Here is a 21,100-nt window from a genome sequence, read left to right on the forward strand (position 1 = left end):
TGGATCGGGAGGAGGGGCGACTTTTCCCTTGCCCTTGGCCCGGGTGACTGAATGATGGGCGGGTAGCCCCGGGCCCGGCCCTGCCCCCCGTCCGGGGCCGGGGCCCCGGGGCCCCGCTCCCCGTTTGGGGCCCTGACCTCCCCTTGGCCGCCCCCGCTGGGGAAGGCTCCCCCCAAGGGCTGAGGCCGGCTGGCCCTGGCCCATGGGGGGGGCCCAGCTCAGGTAGTGCTGCAGGGGGGCCGGTGGGGGCGGGCGGGGGGGCGGGGCTGGGGCACTGGGGCGCTGGTAGTCTGGGGCTGTTTCCAAGGCCCCTGGGGGGGCCCGGGCGGCCCCAGTTGCAGCTGTAGGACTGCTGGAGGGAGGAGGCCAGGAGGTTAAACTGGTGGGGAGATGGGCGGGGGGGGGCTAGGCGGTCCCCGTGGGAGGGTCTGGCAGGCCCCAGGCTGGCGAAGGGCGCCACCCCCAACCTCTCGAAGCCCAGGGGCGGCACATGGGCCTGGGAAGGCTTCAGGTGCAGGGCGCGGGCGACAGGGCCCGTTGGCCGCGGGCTGAAGGCGGTCCTGGGGCTGAGGGACGGCAGGAAGGCCACAGGCCGGGTGCTGGTAGGCGGACAGGCCAGGAGGGCGGGGGAACCAGGCAGGGCCCCGGATAAACGTCCTGGGGCCGGGGTGTGCTGGCTGGGGAGAGGGGCCACCAGGTCAGGAGGCGGGCCCCTCCCCCGGACTGGACCCCCCCTCCCGGGCGGGGCGGGTCCTGTCTGCCAGGATGGACTTGGGGTGGGACAGGAGGGGGCCGGGGGCCCGGCGCGGGGCCCGGACCCAGGGCAAGACAGGTTCGACCGGGCGTCTGGGCCCATCCGGCATGGGCAGGCCCTGTCGAAAAGCCTGGGGGGAGGCACAGGCAGGAGGTCAGAGCCTTGGGCCCACAGCCCCCCGGGGAGGCGGGCCGGACACCAAAAGGAGGGGAAGCAGCACCCAGGCAACGGGGGCGGGGCCAAGGGGGGCCGGTGGGGGGGGCCAGCAGGAGGGCGGGCCAGTGAGGCAGGAAGGAGGCTGATCGCATGGGGGATAAAAAAGGAACCGAGGGAGGGAGCCCAGGAGGGGCCCAGGGAGGCCCACAAGGAGAAGGGTCAGTGGGAGCCCCAGGAGGAAAAGCGCCGATCAGGTTGAGACCCGGGCCATGGCCAAAGCAAGGGGCGAGCCCAGCGGAGGAAAAGGGGACTGAGCCCAGAATAGGGAGGGAAGGAAGGGACAAGCCCAGAACAGGGAGGGAAAGGAAAGGGAGAGCCCAAAACAGGGGAAAAGGGGACCGAGATCAGCAAGAGAAAGGAAGGGCGGCCAAACAGGGAGGGGAAAGGAAAGGGACCGGCCCAGAAAAAGCAGGAAAGGGGACCAAGCCCAGACCAGGGAGGGGAAAAGGGACTGGCCCAGAATAGGGGGGAAAAGGGGACGGCCCGAACAAGGGGGAAAGGAAACTACCCAGAACAGGGAGGGAAAGGAGGGACCGAGCCCAGAAAGGCAGGGAAGGGGACCGCCCGAACAGGGAGGGAAAGGGGACGACCCAGAATGGGAGGAAAGGAGGGCCGGGCCCAAGAAAAGGGGGAAGGCCCAAGCAGAAAGGGAAAGGAAACGAGGCCGAACAGGGAGGGAAGGGACCCCGAGGCCCAGGGGGCAGGGAAGGACTGGCCCGAAAAGGGGAAAGGAAGGGGATGAGCCCAGAACGGGAAGGAAAGGAAGGGACTGAGCCCAAACAGGGAGGGAAGGGACCGAGCCCAGAACAGGGAGGAAAGGGACTGAGCCCAGAAAGGGAGGGAAAGGAAAGGGGATGAGCCCAGAACAGGGAAGGAAAGGAAGGGACGAGCCCAAACGGGGAAAGGGGCCGGGCCCAAAAGGAAAAATCCAAAAGGGAGGGAAAGGAAGGGGACCGAGCCCCAGGGGGAAGGGGACCACCCAGAAACAGAGGGAAGGAAACAGGGAACAGGGAGGGAAGGGGACCGAGGGCCCAAAAGGCAGGGAAAGGAAAGCCCAAACAGGGAGGAAAGGGACGAGCCCGAAAGGCAGGGAAAAGGGGACCGCCCAGAACAGGGAGGGGGGATGAGCCCAGGGAGGGAAAGGAAGGGATGAGCCCAGCAGGGGGAAAGGAAACGGGCCCAAACAGGGAAAGGGACCCGGGCCCAGTAGGGAGGGAAAGGAAGGGGAAAGCCCAAGCAGGCGGGAAAGGGACCCAAGGGCCCAGCAGGAGGGAAAGGAAAAGGGACTGGCCCAGGGGGGGAAGAGCCCAGAACAAGGAGGGGAAAGGAAAGGGACCTGCCCCAGCCAGGGAAATGAAGGAACCAGCCCAGGCAGGGAGGGGAAAGAAGGAAAAGCCCAGAACAGGGAGGGAAAACCGCCCAGAACAGATGGTTCTGTCCAGGCACTGAGGACCAAAGCCCAGGCCGGCCCCAGGCCCGGTCCTGGGGAAAGGCCAAGGGGAGGAGGCTGGGGCCGGGGAGGGGCCCCCCATCCAGGGTCCCCCGCAGGGTGATGGTTTGGTCGCAACCCTAAGTGGGTGAGGGTTGCAAAGCCTGGCAAGATGTCCGTCTCCGGGTGGGAAGTCCTGGAGCCCCATACCAAGCTGAGGGGGGAAGAGGCAGGGGGTTTCCCAGGCCATGGAGGCCAGGCCCAACCCACCCCAGGACCAAGGGATCCACGGGGCCTTCCCTCCCCTGGGGATGGAGACCCGGGACGGGACCCTTTCCCTTCTCTCCCTGGGGATGGGGACGGGACCCTGGGTCCCCTTCTCTCCCCGGATGGGGACGAGGGATCCCCTGGGGCCTTCCCTTCCTCCCTGGAGATGGCCGGGACCCCGGGCCCTTTCCCTTCCTCCCTGGGGATGGGGACCAAGGACCCACGGGGCCTTCTCTTCTCCCTTTGGGGATGGGGACAAACCTCCCTTCCTTTCCCCTGGGGATGGAGACCAGGACCCACTCACCCCCTCCTCCCTGGGGGGGAAACCCAGATTGGAAACCAGCAGGACCCAGCAGAGGGAGGTCGGGACACACAAAGACTGGACAAAAGTCCCACAGAGGAACAAGGCCAGAGGGAGGCCCTCAGCCCAGACCTGGGTCCCTTCTAGCCTGGCCCCCCAGACACCCCTGGGCCCAGGGTCATGGGGCCAAGTGGGAGATTCAAGGGGCCAAACATGGCCCAGAGAGGAGCCTGAAAAGGCCGGTGCTGCAGGTGAGGGACACGGGGTTCAAAGAGGCCCCCCGCCCGGCACAGTCATCTCAGGCCGACTGCTGAGTCCCACCACTTTACCAAAGGCCACCTTCCAAGGTCAGCCGCCCCGGATCTCGGGACCCCAGATAAAGGTCCAAGCTGAGCCAGGGCGGACACAAAGCCCTGGAGCTCGGGAACCGTGGAGGACATCCAGAGACAGGTAGAGACCTGTGGCCTGGGGCCAGCAGGAGCCCCCAGCGGGGCAAATCCTGGCGGATCCCAGACTGGGGTGGGAACGGAACAGGGGAGAAGAGCTGAAAGTGGCGGCGGAACCAGCCAGGAAGCGGGAGCAGAGCCTGCCGAGGGGGAGGTGTGAGCATGCACACATGTAAACACGGGGGTTCCTCCCCTGTAAATACCAACTAGGATACCGCCAGTAAACATGGCCTCGGGTACCAGGCCAAACCCTAGACCAGCCGCCAGTGGGAAAGCGGGATGGGTCTGGGGTACGGATCCCCCATTGTCCAAGTCCTCCAGCCGGGGATGGAAGCAGTTACTCAAGGGAAGGGGTGTGTCCCGAGAGACCTGCCTGCCCACACAGCGCTCCCCTTCCTGGTCCTGGGGGCCAGGATTGCCCTGTCCCACCGCTGGGGAGGGGAGGGTGCCCCGCAGCAGCTGAACAAAGGACCGGGCGGGCGGAGGGGCCCAGGAGACTTTGGGTCTGCGCTCCTTCCCTCTCTTTGCGGAAGGGGCGAGGCCTCCCTTTGCATTTTTCCTCAATTCCAGCGCACCCCGAAGTGGGGGGAAGGGAGGGAGGGGTGGAGCTAGCACAGGCAGCAGCCAGGCCTCGGACTAGGGGAAGGGCGGTGAATAAGGGGCCACCACAGGATTCCAGGAGCCCCCCACCGGCACCCCCGCCGCCGGGGCGCGACTCCTCCTTCAGCCACGCGGCCCGCCCCGTCCAGGCCCTGCTGGCCCGCCCCGTCCAGGCCCGCTGTGCCCTGCCCCTGGGCCCCAGGCGGCCTCCTACCCAGCTTTCGCGGATCTCTCGTAGCTCCATCCCGCCCCGGCGCAGCGGGTCCCCGAGCCGGCGCTCGGGAGTTCCTGTCCATGAAGGCCGCGGTGGGGCGGGCGGGTGGGCCGGGGTGGGGTGGGGAGGGAAGGGGAGGGACGGGAGGGGCACGCCTTCGCAGCCGCCGCTGGGGGCCTGGCCGGGGCCCTCTGCCTCTGCCGCCCAGGGGCCCCGCGCTCAGGGGCCGGGAGGGAGGGAGGCGGAGGAGGAGGAGGAAGGGAGGGGAGGGAGGCGGGGGAGGAGGCGGGGACTGGGGCCCCGGGGCTCCGCCGGGGGGCCCTGGTCAGCCGCCGGGCGGCCGAGGGGACTGGGCGCTGCGCTGCGCGGGCCGCTGCGGGCGCCTCTGCCGCTCGTCCGGCGCCGCCGCGCCACGCGCCTCCTCCTCCTCCTCCCTCGTTACCGTGCAGCCATCTTTGCACAAGGCGGCTGGCTGCGGGAAGGAGGAGAGGAGGAGGGAGGAGGGAGGGAGGGAGGGAGAGGAGAAGAGGGAGGGGCGGGGGGCGGGCGTCTGGCTGCGCTCCCCTCCCACAACCGTGCAAATGCAAATGTAAAAAAAAAAAAAAAAAAAAGCCGAGCTCGAAGGCGAAGGCTGGAGTGGAGAGAGGGAGAGAGCTGCCGCGCCGGGCAGGGGACGGACGGAGGGAGGGAGGGAGGGAGGGGCCGAGGCCGGCTGGGCTGGGAAGGAGCCCCGGCCTGGCCCGCCCTGCCCAGCCAGCGCGCAGACGCGGCCGCGGCCCGCCCGCCCACGTGCCGGACGAGGCCGGCCTCTGCCCGAGCCTTCTCCCACTGGGCCCAGGGCGGGCGAGCCAAAGCCAGAGGGCAGCCCCGGAGGAGGGGAGGGCGATTCCCCTTCCTGATGGGGACTGCCGGCAATAGACAGCGATGGGGCAGGGACGCACCAGAAGTTGCGCCACACCTAGGGCACCCCCTAGGGAGACTGGCACCGCCACTATGTGGATGGGGAGGAAGCGCCATAATGGAGGCTCGTCCCACTCGGACGTCTGTGTGCACGCGGAGCTAGGACACGTGTGCACATGCCTGGGACACACGAGGAGCCTGTCCTGACCGAGGCGGGGGCGCGAGGGTGGACCCCAGCCGGGGCACCCGCAGGAAGACTGGGGGGGAGGGGGTCAGGCGTCTTCCCGGGCAAATCCTCCTTTCCAGCCCCGTTCTCGACTTCCAGAGTGTGTGTGTGTGTGTGGGGGGGGGGAATCCACGGGACAGAGAAGGCGCGGGCTGCTGTGAGGGGGATGGGGAGGTGGTCTTCTCAGCGGGGCCGCCGAGTGCTACAGGGAGGGGGTAGAGAGTCAGAGGCGCGCCCGGGAGGGGCTTTCCGCGCCCAAGGCTTCTCCTCCAATCCCGGGCTTTCGACCCGCGGGCCCCGCCCCCGAGAGGGATTTGGTTCAGGTCCCGCCCCTCCGTGCAGGTACCTCTGGTAGGGTGGAGGGGGTGCGTCATGCACCCCGGAGGCTGCCAGTGCCTGCTCGTAAGTGGGGAGGCCGGGGGGAGGCGGCAAGGGGGTCAAGGGCAGATCCTCTATCACCAGGAAAGCGCTGTGGGGGGCGAAAGATAATCAGTCCCTGAAAGGGGAGACCCAAAGAAAGAGGACGGAGGGAGGAAGGGTGGGAGAGTAAGGGAGTATAGCGGTTTTCAAAGTCAGAGAGAAAGCTGTCAGAGTTCGGTAATGTTGGGAGGAGTAGCACTGGCCCACACCGGATCACAGAGCGTGAGATCCCACCAGGAAGAAACTGAAAGAAAAAAATCAACTCTCCTGACTGCCCCCCCCCCACCCCCATCCATGGAGACCCAGGCTTCTTGCAAAAACTGGAGCCCATGAGACAGGGCCCGAGGCCTCTTCCAGCCCCGAGCCTTGCCTTTGCTGTCGGTCCCATCCCCACAAGCCCCTGGGTAGGCCCGGCTCTCTGCTCACCCCAGCCCCTCACCTTTGGGGAGAGGACCCAGGGTTTCGGGCCAATTGCCTCCTTCTCTGCAGATACCAGAATGTGCCCAGGGCTGCCAGGAGCAAGACCAGTAGGCCAGTTCCCAGCCCCACTGTCAACGCTGCCACATCCACCCGGCCATGCCCTGTTGGAAAGGAAAGGCGTGGGGGCCGGCTCAGGTAGCGGATCCGCCAAGGATCCGCTGGATCCTCCCCTGGATCTGAGCCCTCAGCCCCAACTGCTAGGGCGCGCTGGGCCCTGGGGTGAGGGGCAACAAGCCCCCACAGATCTCCAGCCTCACCAGGTCCTCTGCTAGGCAGTGAACCCCGGAGAATAATTTCCCGTTTTTAAAAGACTGACAAAAGAATGGCTTCCCACCTCCAGAGTGCTGTGATCAGTGTCACTTTACTAACAGGGGAACTTTTGTTTTTAGGACTAGGGCTGCAGATTTTGCCAGCCTCGTTGGGCTTGTACACCATTGTCGAGGCCCATCTTCCTTTGTCTTGGTTCTCTTGTCTATCTGAAGTTCTCCTTAGAATCCCTAATTCTGGTCCAGGTCAACTCCTAAAGGTCTTTCCTGATTCTGAGCCCTTCTGGGAGGCCCTCCCAGAAATCCACCGATTTTCTTCCCCTCTAGTTTGTATAGACTCTCTCAAACCTGCTTCTATCTTTTCCACTTTGCTTGTTATTGTTACTTTTTGATCAACAACCATCTAACTAAGTGAGACTGGGCCTGTCACTCCATCCAGAAGACACCGAGACAAAAAGCCAACAATGAATGGTTTGGGCTAGGAAAGGTGTCTGCAGAGAAGTGGAAACAAAGTAGATACAAAGTAATTCAAGCAGCCTCCGAGATGTACAAAGTAATTGAGGTGGATACATGAATGGAACTCTAGGGACAGGGGTTAGGCTGGGATTTAACTTTCTTACCTATTGTTTGTATAGACTCTCCTGGTACTTATCTCTTCCCTCTGCCTGTGGTTTTGTTTGTTTGTTTTATGCTGAGGCAATTGGGGTTAATGACTTGTCAGATCCACAGCCAGGAAGTGTTAAGGTGAACTCAAGCCTCCTAACTTAGGACTGGTGCTCTATCCTCTGCCACCTAGCTGCCCTAGTGTTACTTTTTGATCAATAAATTTAATTAAGGTGAGATTGGGCAGTTACTCCCATCCAGATGATACAAGACAAAAACAAATGGTTTCAGGAAATGGAAACACAGTGAACCAAAGTAATTAAGCAGCCTGCCAGCCATCCCAAGTAAATGGGGTGGCTAACAGTATTCCTGAGCCCAGGGCCTGGGGTTCCGGAATGTAAAGCCAGGCCCAGGGTTCCTGCTGGAAGCAGCTGGAGAAATGAGAGCAACCACAAGGAAACCTGAAAGCGAAAGGGAGAGTTGGCAGAGGACAGGGACAGGATGTTGCCCGAGGAACATAGAGGCTGGCTCGGCAGCCTGCAAGTGCTTGGAAGCAGGCCCAGCCCAAGAAGCCTGAGAAGGGGTGGCTGGGCCCGGGTTCGAAGCCCTCGGATCCGGCTCAGCTGGGCCATTTAAGGCTCCACAGGGCGAGGGAAGGGCCCTGACCGGGACTAGGTCAGTAGAATTGGTAAGGGAGGGTGGGCTCTGGCCTCCCTAGGACGTCCTCCTCGGTGGGGTCCATAATGGGTGGGGTCCCCACGGTTAAACCAGTTACTCACCAGCGCCACCCTTCCCATTAAAGGGATAGGTCTTCCAGAATGATCCTGGGGCAGAAACAGGCAGTTAGTCTACCCCAGCTCCTTGGCAGAGCCTGCCCCCCCTGGTACCGCCCCTCCTGGACTCCACCCCTCCGCAGGGACACGCCCCTTCCCCAGTCCGGCCGGCCCAGAACTTGGGAGCGGGTCCAGGCCCCACCCTCCTCAGATCCTACCAAAAGTTGGGGGAGCCCGCCCACACAGACCCCTCCGCACCCCAGGAGACTTTTTCTGTCTTCAGGGATGCCATTCTCCCTATAGACTGCAGGGCCACCTCTGGGCGCCCCTCCCCATACAGAGCCTGGTTGCCCTTCCCCCCCCAGAGGGCCTACCCCCCCCCACCCCTCTTTCCAAGCCCTCCAGTCACCAGAACACGCTCCCCACGCCAATATTCACTCCAGTTCGACCTCCCAACTCAAGGCTCAGTCACCCCTGCCCTCCCACCAGGTATCCCGCCCTTCCTCCTCTTCTCATCAGTCCCAGCCCCAGCCATCATCCCTAAGTAAAGGACTGACTCTAAGGCAGTTTCCTGGTCTCTCCGGCCAGTTCCTGACCCTAGCCCTCCCCAGGGCCCTAGACTTAGCCCTCCCTGACTGTCACTCTAGAATAATGACCTTGAGCCAATTCTATCAGTGGCCCTCGGAACTCTGACTCCTGGGCAGGGCAGGGTCCAGGTTTAAGTTCAATCTGCCTCCTCCTAACTCACCGTCAGGGTCCCTGTCTTCAAAGACCTCCCGGGCCTCTTCCCAGGAACATCGGCTCCTCCACGCACTCCCGTTCCAAGTTCCCCGGGGTCAAGAGTTCCAAATCCCAGTGGTTTGCCCTGGGGAAGCGTCGAGGGTCCTGGCCCGCTCCCCAGAAATTCTGGGCTCTGGGGGCTCCTAAGAACACTGAGACTGTGGGGTCTGGGCCAACATCAGAACCTGCAGGCAGGTACAGCCCCTGTGAATAGCGGGCCTGGGTCTCTGAGTTGGGGAAGGGGTGAGAGGCTAACAGGCCAGCTCAAGTAGCCGGGAGGATAAAGGCAGAGGGCCCCTCTACTCTACTCAGAGGGTGGCGATGAGTTTGGAGATGTCTTTAGATCCCAGGAAAGAATGGGGAAATTACGTGTCATACCTGCCTGCCCACAATGAGAGCCGTGGCCCCAATACCCAGAATTACTCAGGGGTTCCTCTTGTCTTTAGGGTCAGGGGCCAGATTCCCAGTCAGGGGAGGGGCAGGGAACAGTCGAGTCTGGCTCAGTCCACCTTCCTCTCTTCCCCTGATCCTTACTCAGACCTCCACCATGATCTTTGTTCAGGCCAGGTCGGGGGCTTGAGAGGAAGTCAGCCAGAGTATAGCAGTAGCAGGAAGGGAAGCCCCTCATGGCAGGGCAGAGACAGAAACCTGGGGAACCCATCCACAAGGCAGAGGGTCACTCTCAGGATAAAGATCTTGCCTTCACTTCCCCATCTGCACCCCTGGTAGCCCCAGGAGGAAGTCCATTCTGTCCCTAGGGGCCTCAGGGCCAGGGCTGAGGTGCTGGCAGGCAGCTAGACCAGGTCCCCTCCTCTGCCAACTCCCCCTCTCCACCCCAACTCAAATTCCCCAGCTCCCTTTGCCCAAAGGGTCCTGCTCCCCCCTGGAGGTCAGGCCAGACCCTGCCCGGCCCGGGGGGGGGGGTGAGGCCCATTCCTAAAGGGGCCGGGGGTTTCTAAGGGAGCTGGGGGCTGTGAAGGCCTGGGCAGCTGCTGAGCCCCAAAGGGAGCGAGGGCTTCCCAGGGCTGCTCCTCGCAGGGGAAAGGGAACAAGGCAGGTGCCTGAACCCTAGCCCTTGAGGGGTGGTGGGGGGCCTCGAGGGCGGCCAAGGGAGGCTTTCCTGGACAGGCCTTCCTCCCCCCGACTCCCTCCCAGGCAGAGACCCTCAGGACCCGGCTTTGGGGCCGGGTGGCCGGGAAGGGAGGGGCAGTCCCGGCTCCCAGTGGCCCTAGGTGACCAGCCCAGCTGAGAGGGGCGGGCCCAGAGCTCACCTGGAAGGAGGGGCCCAGGTAAGGCCCAGGCGTTTAAAGGGCCAGAGAGGGGAACATGACCCTGGCCCTGGGCCTGGGATTGAGTGGACAGGGGCGCTTCTCCCCCCCTGAGCAAGGGGGTTGGCCAGCGGATGCCCCGCCCTCCTCCGACCCCCCCCACCTCCACCATGGCCAGAGGAGGAACTGGACCTTCTTGGGGTCTGGGGTTCCCCGGCCCTTTGGGCCCAGTCCCTGGAACCCCAGGCCAGCCATGGCCCAGAAGGCTCCCAGGTCCCAGGGGTGGGGCCGGGCCTCAGCCCCGCCCCCGCCTCCCTCCCGGAACCTCGGATACCGGGGCCGCGGCTGGAAGAAACGGAGAGGAAAGTGGCGGATGCTCTGGCCGTGCGCTTCCGGGGCGGCGGAAGTGGGCGTGCAGCCGAGGGCGGCTTTATCGCGTCCCGCAGCCTCCTTCCGGCCTTGGACTCAGGAACTGTTGCTGGCGCTGGGACCGAGCGCTTCTGTTCACGCGGAATCCCCGGCTGGGGTGGGCCGACTGCTCGGGGCTCAGAGCCCCGCTAGCCGGGCTTTGGGGAGGGGCGAGGAACGGCAGCGGGGGGGGCGCTCAGCCTGGAGGGTGCAGGACCCGGGGGGTGGGGCAGGCCTCCCGGGCCCCGGACTGTCCGGGAGGGGAGGCCCGCCCGGAAGCGGGAGGGGGAGGGTCCCGGGCTTGCACTGGGCCCGGCCCCGTCGGCCTGGGACAGCTCAGGGGCCCGGCAAGCTCCCGCCGTCAGCCGGGGGGGGGGCCCCAGGGGCCCAAGTCCTGTGTGACAAACCCCTTTTTTCCGGGGCCCTTTTACTTTCTCCCAGATAGACGAGCCTGCAACATTCCTGCTCTGTGACTTTGTGTTCAGTTTCTCCCTCCTCCCTCCCCCGCCCAAGACAAGGCATCCGCCCAGGTTAGCCGCGCCCCCGACCTCTGTTGTGCGAGAACCGTCAGGCCAAGGGAAGACCGGGGGAACCCCGCCTCTGCCCACAGTGGGCGCTCTCCGCCCAGAAGGGCCGGCCCAAACTCCGCTCCCCCGGGGATGTTCTCGGTCCCCCCCCCTCCCTGGGCAGCGTTCTGGCTCCCCCCCCGGTCCCCTCCCCCGAACCCAGGGCCTCTTCCCAGACAATGGACAGGAATGCCAGGAAGCTGGAAAACGCAGCTGATGCCCGGGGAAGGGGGGGGCCAAAGCTCCGGACGTGGACCACAGGGTTAGGGTGCTCAGTTCTGGCCATCGGGCAGCATGAATGATTCGGGCCAGGTCCGATGATCTCGTGCTGGAAGTCATCTCCCAGAGAACTGTAGGGACTGAGGGGGGCACAAGGGTTCCCTCTTCCTCTGCTTTGTTTGCTTTGTTTTCTTTTACTTCTCTGTGTGTGTCTCTCTCTGTTTCTCTCTCTGTGTCTCTCTCTGTCTCTCTCTTTCTCTGTCTCTCTCTGTGTGTCTGTCTCTGTGTGTGTGTCTCTCTCTCTGTTTCTCTCTGTGTCTCTCTCTTTGTGTCTCTATCTCTCTCTTTCTCTGTCTCTGTGTGTCTCTGTGTCTGTGTCTCTCTGTTTCTCTGTGTCTCTCTCTTTGTGTCTCTCTCTATCTCTCTTTCTCTGTCTCTCTCTGTGTGTCTCTCTGTTTCTCTCTCTGTGTCTCTCTTTGTGTCTCTCTCTGTCTCTCTTTCTCTGTCTCTGTGTCTCTTGTCTTTCTCTCTCTCTTCTCTCTCTTTCTCTCCTCTCATTGGTTTGATTTTTTTTTCTTTAAATAATTAAAAAGGACATATCTCTTTTTTAACATATATTATCTTAAAACTTTAAAAGGAAAAATTGAACACAAAATTTCAAATAATTTAAAATAATCCCTCCCATTTTGGAAAAAACTTTCATTAAAAAAATAAAAAATAATTAAACCTTCCTATACCATAACTTCTTTCCCCGCATGTCCACTCCTTTCCACTTGCCCTAAAAACCGTGCCATTGCCCCCCCCCCTTAATACTTCTTTGGGTTCGCCCCTAAAAATACTCTTCCAAGGGCTAAACCCTTCCTTTTAAATGAGAAATTAAATCTTTAATCTCTGTGGAAAAAAACTTCTTTGAAAAATCCCCACCCCTTTTTACTCTACTTTCGTAGCCCACATTTCTTGGCAAAACGGAACTTTTTTAAAAATTTTTTCCATTTCCTCTAAAAGATTTGGACAAAAAACGGGGATCAAGAAATTTCCTGGGCCCACTGTGCCAAAGCCAGATTTGCTTAAATGACAAGGGTGAAAAAGCCAGTAAATACCCTGTTTTTGTTGGGCTTCCCCTTTCATTTAAAGCCTTGGCCCCTCTTCTCTGTCTGGGGTGGGAAGCAGTTTACGGGCATTCCGCCCCAGGCCTCTGGGTTGGGGCCCCACCCACCAGTCCGGGTCGGGTTTCCATTTAAGGCCTGCGTTGCCGGGGGGGGGTGGGGGGGGAAACTGGGCCCAGAACCCGAGGTTCTATTTGGAAGGCCCAGGGGTCACCCTTCTCGACGGGGTCCCCAGATGGGGCCCCCTTCCAAAGGCACTCACTCCTGCCGTTCCGGGGCTTTTCCCTCCGTCCAAAATACCCTCACCCCAAAAAAAATGCAGCACCCGGAGAAACCCTAAGCTTCCGGCGGGCCCGATCCTGGGGCTTGGGCCTTGAAGAGGCCTCCCGGGGGCTCAATCCTTCCCCCGGGCCCTTTTGGCCACCTCAAGCTAACGGGTTTGGAGGAGACGGGGAAGAATCGGGGGGAAGGGAGGGCCTGGGTCCAGGGAAGAGGCCGAGGGGTTTGGAGGCCACATGAGAGGGCCCAGGGCAGGGACCCTTGGGGTGACGAACCCCGTCTTTCCAGGAAGGGTGGGAAGGTAGCGCCTGCCAGGGCCCAGCTCCACTGGCTCTCGCCGTTGGGGAACCTGGGCCGTCCGGTGCAGCCGTCCAAAGGGGCCCCTTAGTGGCCACAGCCTCACCTTGCTAGAGTGAGACAAGCCTGCGGGGGAGGGCGTGTAGCCTCGGCTGTGGGGAGAGCTTTGAGATACTCCAGGCAGACCGGGATCCTGGGGCTTGGGCAAAGGCCAGAGCTCACCTCGGGGGCCTGGGACTCCCGGTTCCCCATTCACCTCCCACCCTGCCCGGGGCTGCTTCCTCGGCTGGGGGCCAAAATGGGCCTCCAGGCTGAACTGGTCCTGGAAAAGAAAGGGGGTAGATCTGGGGACTAGAATCTGGAGCAAGGGAAGTGGTAAGGAAATGAATCCGCAGGGATGCAGCTGTGAGCCAGGGGACAGAAGGGGCATGGGGAGAGGCTGAGAAGCCCCCCACAATGCCCTGGCAGAGCCAGGCGGGTGGCAGGGCCCTGTGGGTGCACGTAGAGCCGTCGTTGAGCGTCGGGCCGGGGGAGATGGTGTGAAGGGCCACCTGCTGTTCTGCAAGCACAGAGGGAAGGGCCTGGGCGCGCCGCAAGGAGCCGGGCAGGACCTTGGAGGTTGTCGCTGAGAGCAGGGCCCAGAGCTAGGGCAGCAGGCCCTGGGCTTCTGGCCTGACCGCTCGCCCCTTCTCTGGGGTCATGGTGCCCCCACTCAGCAGAATTCCTGCTTCTCTCGAGCCCCGGAGCCTGACTGTCTCCCAGCCTAGTGCACATAGTAGGGTACTTCTGAGGTGAATATGGGAGAAGACAGAAGCCTGGCAAGTTGTCTCTCAGATCCTAGGGGTGTCCCCTAGGAAGAGGAGGGGCAGACCTGCCCAGGGCCAAGAGCCTGCGTCCTGGCGGTCAGACCTAAGGGAGCAGGGGCCTGGCCCTCCTCTCGGAGAGTTCACAGGCCAGTCGGTTCCCCTGTGAGGGGACTCCCCATTGGAGACCCCCAGCACAAACAGGCTGCCTTCTCTCCTCCCAGGATGACCCGTCAGAAGGAAGAACTGCACCGCGCGCGGTATACACATATCACGAGAAGAAAAAAGACACAGGTGATGGCAAAGGGGCAGTTGAGACGCAGGCCCTCCCCTCGGGGTGGGGGGCGACCTCGACCCGTGACCCCCAGGCCTCCCTCTCCCCTTCCAGCGGCCTCAGGCTATGGAACCCAGAATGTCGCCTGAGTCGGGATGCCGTCAGGACTTTGACTGCTGCTGCCTCTCCCTGCAGCCTGCCATGACCCCGTTGTCACGTGAGCGGGGAAGGGGGAGGGGATCTGTTCCTTCCAAAAAGCCAGCCCCTAGCTCAGAGCCGCTGCCCATGGCAGCTTCCCTCCACGCCTCCTTGGCCCAGCTCGGCCCTCTAGCTGCCTCCATTCTCCCGGGGCCTGGGGCTTGGGTCAGCAGATGGGCAGATGGGTGGGCAGCAGGGGCACAAATGACAAAAAGCTGAAAAAGTCCGGAAGACCTCTTGGAGGAGGGGACCCTTGAGTTGAGCCTTGGGAGGGACCCAGTGCATGGAGGTGGGAGCCAGGTGCATGGGTCCGGGTGGATTCTGGGAGGCTCTCTGAGCCTGACCCGGACCGTCCCTGTCCTCGGCCGGGACCCTCTGCTCTGCTTGTCATAGTTCTTTGCGCGGGGCACTGCCCATGTTGTGGCCGCTGGGTGCAGAGTGGGCGGGCGGGGCACGGGCTGGCGCTCACCCTCCAGCATCCCAACTTGTACCCTGGTGCCCCGGATGGGAATGTGGGTCTCCAGGCATTTCCTCCTCGTTCTGTGCTGACCACCCCGCGCCTGCAGCCCTGGCGGCTTCCTGTATGAGCGGGAGGCGTCCTGGAATATATCCTGCACCAGGCCGGGTTGCCCGGCAGATGAAGGTAAAGGGCCCTGATGGAGTGAGAGAAGGGGAAACCTGGGGGGCTTGGAGCCCCTGGGCAACAGGACTGATCTTCCTCCTCCCTCCCCCAGGCATTGAAAAGCAGCGGGCGCAGCAGGGAGGAGAGCCCGGGGAGGCCGGGCAGCCGCCCAGGGACCAACCGGGGCTTTCTGGGAAGGGGCGGCCTCAGCCGCCCCTCAACCTTTCACTCCTCGAGGAGGCGGCCCAGGTGAGAAAGGCCAGGGCCCCCTGCTCCTGCCCATCAGGGCCAAGGCCCCTGAACCCCCAAGAGATTCTCTTCTCTCCCTAGGGACCTAGCTCGACCCTGAGGCCGGGACAAGGACAAGGCAAAGGGTTACCAGCTTCTGGATCCCTCCGCTGACCCGGAGGCTAAGGCCAGCAAGCTGGAAAAGCGGTGAGAGAATCCTCCCCCCACCCCACCCGTGCCAAGGGCCCCTGAACCCTCCTCTGAGCCCTCCTCTCCTGTCTCTGCATGTGGTGCGGGCAGTCACGAGTTGGCGTGTCCGTGTCGGGAAAGCCCCTCGCCTGTCGGGACCTCATCTCCGTCCCACTTCACCCCGGTGGACAGCTCGTGGACGGGTGGGGCTGATCACCGCGCGGCCTCGTCTGCGGTGACTGGGACAACCGAGCAACTCCACCCCTGTGCCGTCCTTGGGCCTTGTGAGTCGGGAGTGGCGGGCGGGCGGCGGGCCCCGGAGCCCCATCTCACCCCTTCCCCTCCCGCCTCTGCAGGGGCGTTGGGCAACCATGGGTGTGTGGAGCGCCCTGATCCGCAAGGACATGTGGACCCCATCAAGCGGCTCCATTAACAGACAAGGACATCATCCTGCTGCAGAGGGTGGCCTTTCCCGAGCCGTTGCTGCCGCCCTTGCCCTCCTCCCTCTCTGGCAAGGCCAGCCCCGCCGCTCCGGGCACCATCCAGTAACTCCCATTGTCCCTCTTCCCTGGCGGACAGCCGGGTTCCTGGGGTGCAGCTGGAGGCCAGGAGTCCCGCCCGTGATGCAGGCCTGAAGGGGCCTGGGGGGCAACAGGACTGTTGTGGATCGAGCAAATGGTTAATAAAGGTGTTGGCCTGCTTCCCTGGCCCCTGCCTGCACCCCCAAAACAGCCAGACTCGAGAAGTGAAGGCCTCAGCTTTTATTGCAGTCCCTCCTTCCCCCATCCATCCACGCCCAGGCAGGGGCAGGGAGGGGAGAAGGCGACGGGCCTTCCTGTGGGGCTAGGGCTCACGCTTCTGCCCGCTGGCACCTGGATGCCCGGTGCCCGTGCTAATGCCAGAGCCTGCAGGGCTCGGGTTGGACTTGGGAAGCTGCCCCCTTCCCCCACATGTCCTCCAGAGAGGGAGAGTGTCCAGGATCCGAGAAGATGCTCAGAGCCTCCAGTCAGGACCCCCGGCCCTGGGTCTCTCCTCAGGAATCCGGGCTGGGGGCCAGGAATGGGGCAGGCAGGCCCAGGGGCCCGGGCGGAGCCCTGTCTTTTGTTTCCCTTCGGGTCTCCAGTGCCTAGCCAGGAGCTGGCAACACGGTGCCCAAAATGCTCATGCGTGATGGGGACTCGAGCCTTCCAGTGGGTGGGGAGAGGGCGAAAAAGGGATTGAAAACGACATTTTGTAGCGGTGGTTCCCAAGTGCCGCTGGGAGTGCATCTGGCGGGACCGGGGCCGCCCCTGGGCTTGGCTGCTGTGCCCCTGGGCTTGGGGCTGGCTGGGCAGCAGGGGCTCAAAGCCGCCGTGGTGCCGGGTCAGGTCCTCGCCATAGTTGGTGGCCTGGCTGCCACAAACATGTTCCAGTTGCCCAGGATCTCCTGCTTGCTCAGGCGCTCCATCCTGTGGGAAGGCTCCATCAGGTGCCCAGCTGGGAGAAAGGGAATTGGGAGACCCCGCAGCCCCTAACCCGCTTCCCCCGGGCTCCCTACCTTGTCGGTGTCGCCTCCTGCAGCAGGTGATTGGCCTCCACCAGCGGCTGGTCCTGGGCCGGGCAGCACCCAGTGGCCCACCTCACTCCCGGCTCCAGGTGCCCGTCCCCATTCAGGTCCCGAAGTCTCGGAACTGCTGCCGCCTCGGTCTGCACCCAGGCGGGTCCTCGCCTCCGTCCGTCCTGGGGAATACAGGTCCGCTGGACATGTGGGGAGACGGGCGAAGGACGTCAGCCTCCCCTGAGCTGGGGCAGCGGGTCCCTCCCCAAGGTGGAGCCCACTCACCTATGTATTCGTCCACCTGCACGTAACCGTCTCCATTTCTGTCTAAATCCTCCAGGGTCTCCTGGAGGAAAAGGAGGAGCCAGGTTTGGGGCGCGGGTCATAGACTTGGGACCAGGGGCCCTAGGGGTCACCTTACGGGTCCCCCCTCCCAGAGGTGAGGAGTCAGGCCCAAGAAGTGACCCGATGGGCCCAGGGAGGAAGAGGGGCTAGGAAATCCAGGACCCCTAGCAGACCCCCAGAGGGAGGCCAGGGAGGGGCAGCTCCTGCATCCCTCACAGCAATGACAATGTCTCGCATGTGGGGAACTCCTCCGGGTGCAGGAAGGCCGTGAACTCCTCCCTGGTGGCCTGCAAGTCACCATCTTGGTCGGCCGTCGACGCGCCATCCCGGCCAGGAGCTTCTTGTGGTGTCTCGCCCTCCACATCAGAGAACTCCTCTCCTGGGGTGGGAGGTCAGGAGGGAAACCAAGTCAGGTGGGGAAGGCGGGGCCAGGAGCTGGGGGAGGGACATCAAGAGCTCAGAGGGAAGGGAAGGAACAAGAGGGCAGAAGCCCTAGCCCTGGAGGCAGGGGCGCCGGGAGCAGGGGCTACTTTGGGCCATTGGGAGAAAGCCCCGCCACAGATGCCGGATCCTGAGGAGCCCTCAGGGGCTTCTGGTCCCATCCCCACTGGAGAAAGGACTGCAGGGCTTCCTCGCAGGGGCAAGGGGGAGTCGGGGAAAAAGGTTCAACGGGGGCTGGGGGTAGAGCCACCCCTTGGCAAGAGACTGGAAGAGAGGGCCCTCCTCAAGGGGCCCCTGTCCCAAGGCTGCAAGGGAAATGGCAGACGGGCAGTTCAAGCCAGGAGGGAGGCCGGGATTGACTTGGGTCCTGCAACATTCAGGGGAACTTCTTGGCCCCGGCTGCTCCGGAGGAAAAGCTGAAGCCATTCCCGTGGAGGGGGCCTGGGGCAGGAAAGAGCAGGGCCAAGTGGGCCCATCCCCGAGGGGTGACAGGACAGAGGCCAGAGACATTGAGCCTGGCAGGGAGGCCTGGGACAAAGGGAACAGGGCCAGAGGGGCCCATCCCCAAGGGGGCGACAGGAAGGCCGGAGACATTGGGCACCGGGCAGGAGGCCTGGTGGCCCAGCTGAGGCGAGGTCCCAGGCCAGGCCGCAGGGAGGGAGGGGACCCCGGGCTCCACCGGGCTGGCAGTGGCCGGGATGGTGATGCTGCGAGCCCCCAGCCCACCCGGCCGTCCCGGTCGGTGTCGTAGGTGTCCCAGGCCGACGCGACCGAGTCTCGGATGTGGCGCTGCTGCGTGAGGCGATCCAGGCCCCTCAGTTCCTCCAGGGACACCCAGCCATCACCGTCACCGTCTCGGTCCATCCGGTCCACGATCCGCCTGCAGGCGTCAGACGGTCGGCGGTGGCCCCAGAACCCCCGCTGCCCAGGTGGTACCTGAAGGCACAGCTGAGACCGAGGCCCTGGCTCTGGGGCTGGTGTCTCACAGAAGGTGCTTGGGTATCGACTGGCTGCCCCGTGGCCCCTCACTGAGCCCCAGCCCGGCCAAGGGGCTGTCCCAAGTTGGCTGGGAGGGGCTGGCGCCCCTGCCCCCCATCTGCCCCATGGCCTCTGCTCCTGGCTGGGGGATTTTCCCCACATTGAGCCCAAGTCTGCCCTCCCAGTAACCCTCCTCCCTAACCCTGCCCACCCTCCCCACCCCCCCCACCCTGCCTCCACCCCTGGCTAATCCTCCCACAAGTCTCCTCCAAATCCCCACTCACACACCCCCCTTACCCTTCTCTCTCCAGGGTAAACAGCCTCCTTCTGCTGTTCCTTATATGGCAAGAGGTGCTAACTTCCTCACCCCCCACTTCTGACCCATCTAGGATTTGGGATGGGAAGAATGGCCAGGCCCCCCCGCCCCTCATACCCCAGCCGTTCTTTGCTCTCTGCTGGGCTGAGCTGGTCGAACTCCCGAGCTGCCTCACGGCCCAGGAAGGCCTCGTGGTCGAACTGGAAGTCCCCGTGGGCATCGTCGTGCTTGGCTTCACTCAGCAGGGCCTGCTGGTGCACCCGGCTTGAATGAGGGGCCCCGGCGTCCGGGGGGGGCTTGCCCCACGCCCCTTTGCCCAGGGATAGCCCCAACAGCAGTAGTGACCACAGCCACGTCATCCCTGGGGGGAGAGGGCGAGAGGTCAGAGAACGGCCCCAGGATGGACGGGGCCGTGTGTGGCGAGGGCCTGGTGCAGGTCAAGGGGCAGCAAACAGGCCAAAGTGGGTAGGGGCCAAGAACAGGAAAGGGACGAGGGAAGCCTGCCAGGGACTGAAGAGGCAAGGGCGGAGAGGGTCTGAGGGACGGGGCCACAGAGACAGGAAGGGGGGGAGGGGGAGGGGGTGACGGGAAGAACCCAGACAAGGTGTGGGGATAGAGGGGCCGACCAGGGGCTGCTGGGCCAAAAGCACAGGAGTGAGTGTGGCCATGAGATGAGGTGGAGATGCGGGAAAGCTTCCAGCAGGCTCTGGAGATGGAGAAAGACGATGACGGAGCTGCTGAAGGGCCAATGGAGGCCAGAGGGAAGAAGGGAAACTGGGAGTCTCTAGGGGGTAGAGAGGGGGGTACTAAGGCAATGGGAAGCAGATGGCCTGGGCTCTTGAAGGGGGCTGGGGTGGGCAGGAGGGTGGGGACAGGGGTGCAGAGAGAGGCCTGGGAGGGGGGAGAAAGGAGGTGGCTGGAGCTGGAGGGGCAAGAGGCATTGAGAGGAGCTGCATGTCTAGCCGGGCAGAGGTGGAACAAGAAGCTGGGGTCCAGTTGAGGGGCTATAGGAAGAGGGGAGGGGACAGGAGAGCCGGGGATGGCCTTGGGGCCCAAAGGGGCTAGAGGAAAGCTAGCGTTGGCAGGCTAGCAAACAGGGTCAGGATCCCCAGGGCTAGAAGATGGGCAGGGGCACATAGTGGGAGCTGGGGAGTGGTTAGGGGAGGGAGGCACAGACGGACTAGAAGATGGGGGCCCAGAGGGAGCTCAGAAACAAAGGCATGAATGGAGAATGAGTTGGGGGGTCATGAATTAGAGGTTGGGGTGGGGTACAGAGGCACAAAAAGGGAGGTACATAGAAGACATGGGCAAGGGGCCTGAGGGCCCATGAGGGCCGGAGCAACAGGCAAAAGTGCCCAGCCACGGAGACAAAGGAGGGGCAGCCAAGATGCGGAGATTACTAAGGATGTTGGGGACAGGCTGGGGGATGGGGTGGCAGAGAGGGGCTGGGACCCAGGGCCCGAAAGAGGATAAGGTTGGGGGCATCGGGAGGATGGAGAATGGGCAGGGGCCCAGAGAGGGGCTGCCTGAGGGTGGACTGGGAGGTGGGGTACAGGGCCACTTTATGATCCTCTACAGGCCCGGCCCGACCAGTCCCGTCCCGTTCCTCGGCGCTGGCTTAAGGGCAGCTCAGCTCCCGCTCCCTCCTTTCGTCTCCCCGCCCGGATTGTTGGCTCCTCGTGGCCCGCCTCCCGGCCAATCCCGACGCACCGGAGGCCCCAGGAGGAGGCGGGCCTCCCTTCTCGGCCGTTCGTTGGGTTCGCGGCGCGTCCTCCAGGGTGGGAGCCGAGGGGCGCGGGGGTGGAGCAAGCTCCCTCCTCAGCCCCAGCAGGCGGCGTCAGTCTGCAATGCCTTCAGGCGCTCGAAACTACAACTCCCAGCAGGCCGGGCCGCACGAGGGGAGGAGGGAGGTGGCCTCTGAGGGTGGGCAGGCCGAGCACTGAGCCTCCCGAGCCACAGCAGCAAGTGGCAGCCAGTTGGAGCCGAACTTCCCCCGAGAAGACTTCCCCCATTCGGTGATGCATCCCGCACCCAAACACAACGCGGAAGAAGGGAGACTGCGGAATCAGGACCCCAACATCTTTTGTTTGGGAGGGAACATATCGACATTTCTGCTGTCGAAGGAAGTCCGGGAGGAGCTGCCTAAGAGCCAGCCAGGGTGGGCGAGGCGGGTCTTCTTTCAGGCCAACTGCCTCAGCCAGGCGGAAGGGTGCAACCCCTCCCCGGGAGGGGGTCGGCAGCAGACAGGCAGGACGCCGGATGCTCAGGCTGAGTCCTGGGCAGGAGCCGGGGCTGAGGCAGGGGCCCCACGTCGTCTCCCGCGCGCCGCCACCGGAAAATCCCTGGCAATG

At 63.6% G+C, this 21,100-nt stretch overlaps 1 protein-coding gene and 1 pseudogene across 1 annotated transcript; both read right to left on the minus strand.

Moving 5' to 3' along the window:
• Positions 1-5,119: 5,119 nt before the first annotated feature.
• Positions 5,120-10,198, minus strand: LOC100934428 (transmembrane gamma-carboxyglutamic acid protein 2). Its single transcript, XM_031961759.1, is given in 9 exon segments — positions 5,120-5,555; positions 5,700-5,822; positions 6,213-6,354; positions 7,902-7,946; positions 8,644-8,695; positions 8,697-8,860; positions 9,222-9,250; positions 9,947-10,053; positions 10,136-10,198. Coding segments are annotated over 9 exon segments (744 nt in total). The 3' UTR covers positions 5,120-5,536.
• Positions 10,199-15,561: 5,363 nt separating this feature from the next.
• Positions 15,562-19,141, minus strand: LOC116422699 (annotated as a pseudogene).
• Between the last annotated feature and the right edge of the window lie 1,959 nt (positions 19,142-21,100).

The sequence above is a fragment of the Sarcophilus harrisii genome, chromosome 3 (genome assembly GCF_902635505.1).
Source record: "Sarcophilus harrisii chromosome 3, mSarHar1.11, whole genome shotgun sequence".
Lineage (NCBI taxonomy): Eukaryota > Metazoa > Chordata > Mammalia > Dasyuromorphia > Dasyuridae > Sarcophilus > Sarcophilus harrisii.